This window comes from Temnothorax americanus, unplaced genomic scaffold, assembly GCF_048541705.1.
Source record: "Temnothorax americanus isolate GAGA-0224 unplaced genomic scaffold, ASM4854170v1 Scaffold5, whole genome shotgun sequence".
NCBI classification, from domain to species: Eukaryota; Metazoa; Arthropoda; class Insecta; order Hymenoptera; family Formicidae; genus Temnothorax; species Temnothorax americanus.
The window spans coordinates 2,566,665-2,578,958 of record NW_027509657.1 but is presented as its reverse complement, the minus strand read 5'-3'; the positions used below and the strand labels follow the sequence as shown (position 1 = coordinate 2,578,958).

At 40.4% G+C, this 12,294-nt stretch overlaps 1 protein-coding gene across 6 annotated transcripts in view; it reads right to left on the bottom strand.

The window, feature by feature from the left end:
• Positions 1-12,294, bottom strand: part of LOC143904066 (uncharacterized protein CG43867) — a 59,593-nt gene that overhangs the window by 45,732 nt on the left and 1,567 nt on the right. For all 6 annotated transcript variants that reach the window (XM_077418305.1, XM_077418298.1, XM_077418302.1 and 3 more), the window contains exon 2: positions 7,146-8,474. In XM_077418305.1, coding sequence (XP_077274431.1) covers positions 7,146-8,204 — 1,059 coding nt within the window. In that variant the 5' untranslated portion in view covers positions 8,205-8,474. The remainder of the gene's footprint in view (positions 1-7,145; positions 8,475-12,294) is intronic.

The following is a 12,294-nucleotide window of genomic DNA, read 5'->3' as shown; positions in this document are numbered from 1 at the left end:
ACAGGAAACTTTTTGCAGAAACATATTATTCTTAAAAAAAATGTGGCAAAAAAGTATAACGTTTACGGAAATTTTAATCTCTTTTTCGTGCGCGTGACTTTGATTACATCATTTTATTTACGTAATAATTCGTCATTAAGCAACGCATATCTGAACAAACAGCAGTCAATTTGAAGCTGATTGCCACACTCTATGATATTGTCTATATTCTCATTATATTATCATGTTACTTATGTATACGATATAATGTTAGGTCAAGTTATAGTAAAATAAGAAGTAATCAAGACTTCTTAGATCATTCCAATTATATTTTGGTGATAAAATTAATGATTATTATTTTTAAACATTCTTTGATAGTTATTGACCAAATTCAATTTTGTAAATTCTTGTAACAAGAATTAACTTCATCATTAAAAAATCATCACGTTGTCCCGTTTATCCGACGCCCTCAATTAGCCCATTTGACCTTACATAGCTAACCGCATTAATTAAAATTCATGGCCAATTATAAAACGGATCCCGCTCTCAAGTGTAACCGCGTTGTCGTGCAATTGAATCATCGCTTTGATCCGCTAAGACTAACGTACTCGTATTTCGACTAAGGCTCGTTGTGATATTTAAATATTGCATCAAAAAGCATATTAGGTGAGATGTTCAGAAAAAAGTTTCATATTTGGAGACATAGATGATTCAATAATTACGTTTTGATTAAAGATCAACTGAAGATGTACTCAGCTGTTCGCGAAAAAACGAATAATTACTCCTATAAAAACTGATCTATAAAACTATCAATAAACAAAAATGAATAGACTAAAAATTAGAATAAATGTTTTATTTATTTAAAAAAGTTAATAGAATTAATAATTATTGTTTTATTATTAAATAAATTGATGTTATCTGAGAGTAAAATATTTTTATTCATCTGTCGCTTGATGCCTCCTAAGCCTCCTTTCCTCCTCTCAAATTTTAGCAATCGTATAGCACTCTACTCGCGTTAATTACGAACATGCGTAATTATCAGAATACAATAATCACGCGCAATACTTTATGCGGCACTCCTGATATTAATCACGATGTGCATTTTACTAATTGAAATTCCATCGAAACACGATCAAAAATAAAGCAAAAAAGTAATATGAAGCTTTATGATTCGCTCAATATATCCAGCACAAATCTCGCAAATTAATACAATAAACTGCACGATATTAAAATCGAGTTAACGGCTAATTCAGGTGCTATCATCCGAAAAGGTACAATCAAAATTCAGCATTGCATATGCGCAATGTATTTCCAAAATGTAAATTTAATGAAATACATGTACCTATTATTAATAATAAATGACCAATATATCGCGACATTCTAGATTTTGAATTATGTAATATTCGTGTATTAATCTGCATTTACAATGCGTGTGAACAAATTATATTTAAATTTGCAAAAAAATTTAAAGCTCGCTACAAAATACATTAAAACAATAAGAATCATTATTGAAATTATCGACTCTATAAATATCGCGATAAAGCAATGCTTTAAAAGAATCGTGATTGCAAATGTAATGAATACCAAGCTGAATCTCAAAATCTACTTATTAAACCGTATCGTGTCTCGAAACTGGCGTCAACTGGTTGTAAGTTCTCAAACAGAAACGCAAATATAGATACGATCTAGAAAATGTTAGCGGACTTATAATGTTCGTGTCCAAGATGTCGCGCATAAGACTATCTCTTCTTTTATCGGAGTTCAAATAAAAATAATTTTTAATAAAACTTGAGCTATAAATGGGGCTATAAAGCCACAGAGAAAGCCGGTTCTGCGCTAGTGTAAAGTATGGTATCCTAATCCTCCGGCGCGCCAATTCTCCAAACTTGAATTTCGTCGAAGTTTCGCGTAAGCTTAACTACTAATTGGGCGCAATGTCCGCGGCTCTTGGAAGTGTACTATCCGACACAGACGTCTATTACTACGAGAACTTTGCAGATTGTAATTCCCTGTCTCGCTCTGTCTACCTATTTTATCAAACCTACACACAGACGCGCTCGGAGAGACGTTCGTGTAACATTTGTACTCGCTTTGTATCCCGTATTACGTACGTTACGGCGTAGACGGAATACCTATCGATAAGCTGTAAGGGATACCTGTAATGATTAGAACTTCCCGTATCATCTAGAATTACATTCAAAAAATTTATACAAAACTGGAAATAAATTAAATTCTTTTTTAACGACACGCGGGATTTACTTTGCAAAATTATGAAAAATGTTGAATCACTCTCACGAATTTTTACAGATTGGCAACGAAAATCGGAGAAAAAGAATATCATGCACCGTAAATGGCCCGATTGAATTTCTGTAAATGCCTTCTTTCCTGTAGAATCACGTTGATTGGGGTCTATCTCGGAATCGAGAATCAGGTAACAACGAACTTGACACAGTACTGATTTTCGAGATTGTGTAGTGATTTCAAATCTGTACTGAACCTTATACCGGATTCCAAAGACGTATGCTTGAAGAGACGTTCGTTTTTATGGCGATAGATATGCTACTGTTTGGTTTTTTTTTTTTTTTTTTTACGTTCGAAAGACGTATTGTCACGAATTACAGATTCAAGTTGATTTAGCACCACATCGATACTACGGCAATATAGCACAGTGACACGTGCAAAAGCTATCTATAGTGATCCATTAGGATGAAAAATTAAAGGCTACAAGCGCAGGGCGAGTCGATCAACAAATTAACCGTTCGAAATATGGCGTACGCACTCGAGGTAGGCGCAAACAAATCAAGATAATGGCGGATATTTCACGCACATGGCAATGCTAACCGGTATCTGTCTCGCATAGGTCCCGGGAGATTCGAGCGCGTGCGTCCCGTCGTTCGTATCGATATAGAGAGACGAGTCGCCTATCCGTCTTTATTTGTCTTGTCTCTATATCGCCCATTTTTCTCTTTACCACGCTCTAGAAACCTTTCCGTCAATTTTTGAAAGTTTCTACGTGTGCGTTGCAGAAACTGATAGCGAATTAGAAAAAAGTGATACTGTGTCCCAAAAGGGACATTCGTAAAAGAAGGGGGAACAATTATAAAAAACGGGATAAGAAGAATAAAAAGTGCTCTATCACGAAAGTCACACATCTCCATAAAAAAAGAAAGGAAAAAGACTTTTCTTCTCGAACGCCTCCTGCAAACGCGTAACGAAAAGTCGATGGAGGGTTTTTCGAGAGAAAACTAAGCTTCGTTAGCGTGAAAACTCATCAGCGCGAGGACTGCCAAACGCAGAGAAAGGAAAAACAGTGGTAACTGATGGGATGTTATATAAATTTTTCATCGGTTTAATTGCAAACCGGTTGCCAATATTAAATGTTCCATTATCGGAGAAAGTAATGAAATTATCGGCGCGGAACAATTCTTCCGCTGTAGGTATTTTAATTCTGTTAATGTTTTATTATTGTCACGTTTACACGGGGAGTATTTGAAAAGCATGGCTTCCAATATTGTACGTATTTTAATTTACAATCTATATAAAACGGAGAGGTTTTTTTTTTAATGCAACGTGTTGTCTAAAAAAAGGTATACAACGGGTAAACCACACGCGGTTTTTCACGGTTTATTCTGTTATATAACAATTAATACAGTAACTTTGCTTTAATGTAAAGTTTGTTCGATGTTATATATATAACTATTAATACCATTACTTAGTTTACCTTAATATATATAAGACTTTTCTCCCCCCCCCTCAAGGATTAATATAAACAAATTAGAAAGTAAACCGAAAGTACATTCGTAATTCGCCAACGATATAATAAACATTAGACGTTCATTTCGAAATGAACGTCTAATGTAAATTAGAGAAAGTGTTTTTATATACTTTAAAATAAACGCGTTTTCACTCGGTAAAATAATTCATTACATTTTTATAAGTAAAGAGGATGGAATAAGTATGGAAGGACTGTTTTTAACGTTGTGACGTTGACAGACGTCCTTTAAAATCCATATCAACGCTCGAAGACTCGTGTGTCTATTGTGGCGTGAGGACTTCCATTAATGCCACACGCGCGGCGAATCAATATTAATATTAGCTACATATGTACATACAGGATGTCCCAGATCCAGCGGGCCACCTTCTGTCTAAATATTCTTGGACAAAAATAGAATCGGTTTTTGCTGAACAAAAAGTATCGAGAAAAGTACCTCGATTGCTTTTAACTTACGACTGCTGGAAGATTCTTTGAGAATTAACCTTCAAAGATACAAACGGATTTAGTAAAAATCCCTTCTACTTTATTGAATTTGTATAATTGTGATTAATTACAATGATAATTAATGCTGAAAACCGGAAACTTGTAAAATAATGAATTCTCTCGATATCTTCGTTGAAGAAAGATCGATTCCAAATTAGTCGAAGAAGAATTCGTGGGTGAAGAGAGGATCGTTAGATCTGAGACATACTGTATTATCGGGAACGCTTAATAGCTGTTAGTACACGTCGTTCGAAAATGGAATTGAATAGAGTATAATGTGCACGCTCGGATAATATTCCCTCCCTGTCGGCGTATTGTACGTTTGCCTAGATAATGAGACGTCACGGCCAGTGTTCAGTGCGGCCGTTATTTATAATCCACAATTGATTCTACACACTCTCCTTTCTCTATTCAACCCGCTGTACAATGTAGTACGTGTGCTCTCATGCATATCACATTAAACCACGTGCACATCGGAAAACGATGAGTGATAAGCGACGTGTTGCGAACAGTGAAGAAGATAAGCTCATGTATTAAACAAACTCAAGCACGTTTAATGACTTTACACAAACATTATTCAGTATGTTTCACTTTTGTTGGATCAATGGCAGAATATTAGACGAGTATTAAGCGAACCGATCTTTTTAAAAGATAAAGAAAAGCAGCGAGAAAAGATTTTATACCATTTTTTTCATTATTTTTCTATATTTCCGATATCATGGCATGTATCTACAGAATTTATCTTCAAATTTGAAAGTCTGCTAAAGTCCGCTTATAATGTAAGCTTTAAATTTTTATTCGCGCAACCGAGTTTTCGTATATTTTGACATGTTTGCGCACAAACATGTTTACGTCGGTACACAAATAATTGTATTTTAAATCCGCTTTGCGTTACAATAATGTTTACTATTCAAAATAAGATCATCGCACACGAGGGTAGGAAAACCTATTGCCTCGACTCTTAAATCCGTTTGGGATCCCTTCCGTGCGAAAGATAGCCCCAAGATACATCAAGGATTTCGTCTTGAATTTTGCACGCGCTCAGGGGCACGCGGCTCCCCGCTTCGATAATATAAACAGCATCCGCTTTCAGCGAAAGGTTACGTCGCAAGAGGGAAACACGGCGAGGTTGAATATGTTATCAGTGCAACGTGAAAAATAAATAAAGTCAATTTGCCGGTATATTCCTAAGAAAATATTACAGCCAGAACTCTAATCATTTCGAATTACTATATTCATCTTAAATATTTTTCCACGGTAATTTAGTAAATTTCATACACATTAAAAAAATTATTTTAAATATTTTAAATATTTAACAGAATATAAAACGGAATTCTAAAATATTCAATCGGTCTGTAAACTATCTCTTCTGTCGATACATCATGCTGTGAAGCTTCAGAAAAATTGCAAGCTTTCGCCCGTAGAATCTGCCTTTGCAAAAAAACATGCGGAAAGAGATAATATCATCTGGACCATTCGTATACGGATATGGACATTGCGATACGGATATATGTATCCGCGGCGCGATATACGCTTTCCCGATTCGTCGTTTAGCTCTCGACCCTGTTCCCTGCCGATGAGAAATAAAAACGACCGTTGTATAACGCGGCGGGTAAGCGGGCGGGGACGGGTGGTAGGTAGTGTGGAAAAGTTCGTAAAAAAAAAAAAAAAAAAAAAAACTGTCACCGCGATACTACGGCGTGTCCGCCGAGGCGGACGTATAATTTCCGGTCTGACGTTGAATCCTCGTCAACGTGTGCTCCATACACGCCCATTCCGCTGCTGTCGCGGCACGCGTGTCTCTTTCGCGAGGCAGTTTGTTTGCGTTAAGCCGCGTATACATCTAACGAATGGATGAACAATAACCTGAACATACCATCAGGGAATCAAACAAACCGAAGCGTACCGGGAACGGGGCTTTTTCTCTCGCGACTCCGAAACGGCGCGCGCGGGGTTTCTCTCAATTTTTTTGTCTCTTTCTCTCTGTCATATAATATCGCGCATTAATTCAAATCTTACACAAAAATTTCTCAAGCGTGAAAAATTCTTCAAACACATCTGAATTAATTCCCACGCTTGTCATTGTCTGACGCGCGGGAGAATATGCACAGAACCGCGTTGCAGCGGAATGTATTTTTTCAAAACAACAGCCGTATTAACTGTCGTCGGCCGCACTCCGCGGGAGCTTGTTTCGCTAAATGATCGATGCGGTACATTTTGAAGAGACGAGAAACAAGCCGACGCCGAACAACGCGATGCGTCTATGTGCCATGCCTTATCTAAGGTGACGGCGTTAAATCGGCGCACGTGGCCGCGCATACTAAACAGACTGCGAAATATATATTTCGGTTTGCCCCGCCACGCACTTAAGCTCCGCGTAATTTGTTTAACGTATGCCGCGTATATCGGATAAAATTCCGGCCGACAGATTCGTTAACCATCGACCCTTGGCCACGAATGGCTAACGTAATGCGATTAAACAAGATAAACGATGTACCATACTTCTTATCGCGGCTTCTTGTTGGATCTTGTTGAATCATTAATCATTGCGCTACTCCTCAACTTCATCTTTTAACACTGTTTTGGAACAGTGGGATAACAATTAACTCTTTAGCTGCTATATATAAAGACGAATGCCGTATGTAAAAAAAGATACATATTTACTTTAAATAAGTAAAAATATGTAAATACCTTAAATATTTAAATAAGTTAATAGACTTTAATAAATTTTATAAATCATTTATTATTGAAAAAGAGAGCTATTGCGAGCTTGAATTTTCGATTCTAGTTAAACTCCAAAATGTTAAAGGTATAATGATTATATCTTATTTATCGATAATTTCAAAAAGCTGTTTCGCATATGCAGCTAAAAAGTTAATTCACAAGGAAAAAACGAGCGTAAACTTACCTTTTCTCGGAGCATGTCCCTCACCCTGGTCGCTTGACTCCTGCTCCTGTGCAGCTCCAGCTGCAACTCCAGACACCTCTCCTGCCAGTTGAGCTCCTCCACTGTCGTGTACCCGTCGAAGCTCTTGGAGGTGCCGTAAGTGGGCCTGACGTCCAGCTTCTCCCTCTTCAGGTCGACGTTGCCACTGACGGCTCTCGGATCAACGAACAATCTGCTCGTTTCGTATATCCGCGAGGCCGGTAGCTGCTCCGCCTGCGGTTGTCTGCCGGAGAACGAAAATCCCCTATCGAAGTGGCTTCTACCGCTCGAAGGTCCCGGATCATAGTTCGATCTTCCTCTACAGAGAGGACTGCCTGGTTCCTTTCCGATGTCGTAGCCCAGGTCGGACTGAACCGGGGTGACAAACGTTCTCTTATCCGCATACTCCACGTGACCGCTCGATTCGGATGTGAAGTCGTACGGGCTGCACTTGGGCTTTTCACGGAGCTCGATGTAACCGGCGCTCCGGGCGCTCTCGGCGAAGCTCTTGTCCTTGTGGAAGAACAGATTCGGCACGTTGACGTAGGGCGAGTCTCTCGCGTGCACTACCGGCGGCGGGGCGCCGCCGTCGGCGCTGCTTCCCGCATTGTTGTTGTTATTGTTGTTGTTAATGTTCGCGGAGACACTGACGGAGGTACTGGCGGTGCTGATGGCTGGGGTGGCGGCGGCGGTTGGGGCGCCGACGTGCCTAGGCCGTGGCGGTGGTGTTGGAGCCTGTCGAAACTGTCGCGGCCACAATCGCGGGCTATCGGGTCCGGCGTTGGAGCCGCTGGCCGTCCCGGCGCCGCTCGGATCCGCTCGAGACGATGACGAAATAGCGGCGACGACGGTGGTCGTACCTGCGGCGATTGGGCTCGATTGACCGGCGGCTGCGGGCCCGCCGCTCGCGTCTTGCACGCGCGCGCCCAGCCGCGGGCTGCACGGCGCCGAATTGGAGCCGAAGTCGCTGGCGAACCGCGTGATCGGATCGAGGATCTGCGAGAGGCGGCGAGCCGACGACGAGCCGCGTATCTCGTCCATCGTCCTTCGTGATTCGTCGTTGCTCGTCGACCTTATAATGACGCCTCTTCCTACCCGCCGACTTCTGTTTCCCGCCGTAGGATCCTCAGCGCATCTGGCAGCCCGTGCCTATGCTTCTTCCCTCCTCGGGTTATCGCGTTCTTCCTGCGAGGGATCGACTCGATACCGACGCTCGGGGAGCAAGAGCTGCTCATCCTCGCCATTTTGTTACTTCACACGCTCGTATGGTCATCGTCGAGCGCGACATCGGTCTCGGGCTTGCGCTGCGACCTAAAAAATAATAAAGATTTCTTTTTTGAAGAAATATTATAGAACCTTAGTGATAAAGTAGGGAGGGACGACAACGTTATCGCGGATACGGTTTCACCGAACGATGGAAGCACCCATTTTTTATGTATAGGGATGCTAGGGATATCATGGGCCTCTATCTTGTCAACTACCTGATATATTTTCTGATCGTATCTATAGATTACAACACTACGCAGCAAAATTTCGAATTATATATTATTACATAATTTAATAGTTTGATTTTAGTTAAAGTTGTAATATATTATGATTAACGATTCACCGAGAGAAAAGCGAATATATTTGCTCAGGTTTCTTGCCGCTTCGTCATCGTGAATATTTTATTGGCGAGATATGGCGCCAAAGTCGTCTGTCGCCGAGCGCTTCCGACGTTTCGGCGACAGAGGCAAGAAAAGTGCGACGCGCGGAAAGATGGCACGCAGGGCTGCAAAGTTTATTTTAAGGTCGACGTTAAAAGGAGCCAAATGAAAAACCGGATGGAGGGAGTGGATGAGCGCAACCCGTCTCGTTCTGCAATTACTACACGGACGACGGGTCGGCTCGTGAAAAATTCCAGCCTTTGCGACCTGCCTCAGGAAGTAGATGACGAGCGCAAAGAGAACTGAACTTAACGCAAATGAAAAAAAATAAGAGGAAACGGCTGCGAGTGTTAAAGAATAAAAATCGAGGGTAGCTGTGTTTCAAAATAATCTCCGAATGTGTTTAGAGAAACAAAGAGAAACGCTTTGTTTTAAATGTACATACATAAAATATATTAACACGGAATAACAACGGGAATTTTATCAAGAATTCAGATCATTTTGACCCGATTGGTGAATGGCTTCTGTTTTAACGAAGGGAAAAGTTTAAATGTTTTTTTTCCACTGTTAAAAAATTATTTCAGCACGTTAATTCGTCGCTCGAGAGAGACGTATAAATTAAATGACAAATGTTTTAATTTTTTTTCCTGGGAATTACGACGATGCTGTTCACTGTAATGCAAGTCGTGACTCGCGAGTCGTGACACGTGACTTATATGTGACACGCTGTGAATTAGCTTTAAACGGTCGTGAGGTCACCCAATCTCTTCTCGCAAACTTGCCGCTAATTTACCGGACGGATCTCTTCTTTATGTCAATTATATTCATATGATATAACAAAAATCAGGAGTACACGTATGTACACAGATGTGCAAATAAAAGAGAGTAACTAGAACAAACATTCTGTATTCTTTGACCGATTTGTAGTCAATTAAAAAAAATAAAAACCTAGATATCACATTTTTAATAATTTTGAAACATTTAAAAATAATTTAAAAAATTATTGTAAATTGGCGAAGCTTTATATGTGCCAAAAAATGATAAAACTTCATCTTTTCGATTAAATGTCAAGAATCTCTCTCTCTGTGTGGGTGTGTGTGTGTGGGTGTGTGTGTGTGTGGGTGTGTGTGTGTGTGTGTGTGTGTGTTTAAGAGTTTATTTTCAAGTTTAATAAACATAAAAATTGAAATTTTTTTCTGGAAACTCGTGACCAGTAACGTACGGTTGTTTTGCCGAAGAAAATTCAGATCGGTCAAAAAGAATTCGTAGCCACGAAGGGTGTCAGATTTAAGTACCCCCTGTATGCAAGCGATGCTCGACCTACGGTCCCCCGCGGTGTCCATGAATAAATTTCAAATTAACTTTCGAACGATTTCCGCGTTATACGAGGCGCGACGGAAGCCCTCCGCAATCTCGGAGGCTCTTACGAGGAGGCAGACTTTACATCACCGAGGGCTCGCTCGCATACTCGGCTCTCAAAGTAAAGCCTCGCCGCCGCGCCGGAGACTACGAGGAAGACTTTCATCGACGGCGCTGATCGTAAAAGTATCGCGGTATTCAAAAATCCGAGGGCTCGCGCGGAATATCAAGTTGTGAGACGCGAGAGAAAAGTGCGATCTAAAAAGTCCAAATGCGAAAAAGATATTGAGGTACGAATCCCTCTTTCCGAATTGAAATTGAGAACGACGATATTAAAACCGACGTTCAACGCTACAAAGATATCTTTTAATCAATTCTTGATTAACATTTTTATTAACGTAAATAACTCGTCTATTTTCGCCGGAGGGGCAAAAATCGTATTGTGCGGTGTAATTCTTTAAAAAAAAAAGAACGCTACAGAAAATTAAAAGCGAAAAAACGAATTAAATGTAGGGATTAAACTCCGGTATTATAGAATTTTCTGTTTACGCACATTCGTTCGTAATTTAAAACGCCCTCGTATATTTGAAACAGGCAATCCTTTACCGAAATCTAACGCGTGCAGCGCAATTAAAGAGATTGAAAAACAAGAACCGATCGTGCGTGCGTGCCCGCACTAATGCAAAGCGAAAATACACAACCCGTCAGTTAATCAATCTTAATTTAAACAGTGTACATTAATCAGAAAGCAGATATAGATTCAGTCTAATTACGTACGAAATAATTTAACTGCTGTAAACAATTTAGACAGACATATATTTATTTACACGCGGAAGAGATTTCCTCTTAATCGCAATAATTACATCGCGTTATCACGATAACAATGATCGCAGGAGAATGGAAAAGCGGAGAGAGAGCGAGCGTGCGGAATATATTTTCGGGAATATTTCCCGCGCAGATATACACCGCAGAGCTGTAACGGCAGTTAATCGCCGTTGTTGGAACGCTGTTTTGTCATTGCATAACTAGCGGCGGTCACGAAGCAAGCGGTGGTATAGCCGTGGGCCGGACCGGCTCGCATTTTGCATAAATTATGCGTTCTTCTATGCTTCTATTCTACGTCCAGCTCGGTCGCGTGATCGCGCGACGTTATCGTCGAAATGACGTTACCGCGGAGAGCGCGGGCCGTCGCTGCAGGCGCGGCAAAACAAATAGGCCGGCGACACGTGAAACGTATGTGCATATACAAGAGACGTTCCCGTGAACGACCGCGCCAACGGCGGGGCGGAGGGGCGGGAGGGACTTCGAAACCTGATATCGCGGTGGCATCAATTTACGTGCGTATAGGGTTCATTTTTTTTTCCTCGTCAAATCAAAATCTATCACACGCCAGAATCCAGAACACGAGTATTCGAGATACGTTGATTCACTCGTTGATTTATAAGGATCGTTGCGCGCGAGACACCGCAAAGTTTCAGCCTTCTCGAACGCTTTTATAAATACCTCTTCAGTTCAGACGCTATTTTAGTGTATTAAGTAAATATCGCGACACGTTGACACGATATTCTTTTATAAAAATATGCTCCAGTTTTGAAACCGTTCAAGTTGCAAATAATGAAAAATTGAAAGAGAGAAACTCGCGTATCTAATATAATAGAATGACGTTGTGAAAACAGTTCGTGGCATAAATTCCAGGGGTAGCAACGCGAGAGAATAAAAATAAATATCAGTGCGATATGACGACAAAATTTATCGACAAAACAATTTAGTATTTTCGCAGAGCGGTATTCATAGCCGGATCTTATATTTAAGATCTTAAGTACTATCCTAAGATGTAACAAACCAATTACGGAGCATTAGCATCTTAAGACGGTCTTGAAATAAAAATGGACTATGAACACAGACTACAGACTACTATATTTTTAAATAATCCACTTTAGCATTTTATTGCTACAACTTTAATCGTTACAACCGTCGATTGTATAAAGTTTATCGACGTTGCCTCTTTTCTACCCTTTCCTCGCACATTCATCGAAGACAGTCGCTCAGCGGTAACAATTTCTGCGGTATCGCGTTTTTTCGACTATATAGAACGTCAAAGATGTTTATTTCGCGCGTGTTCGCGC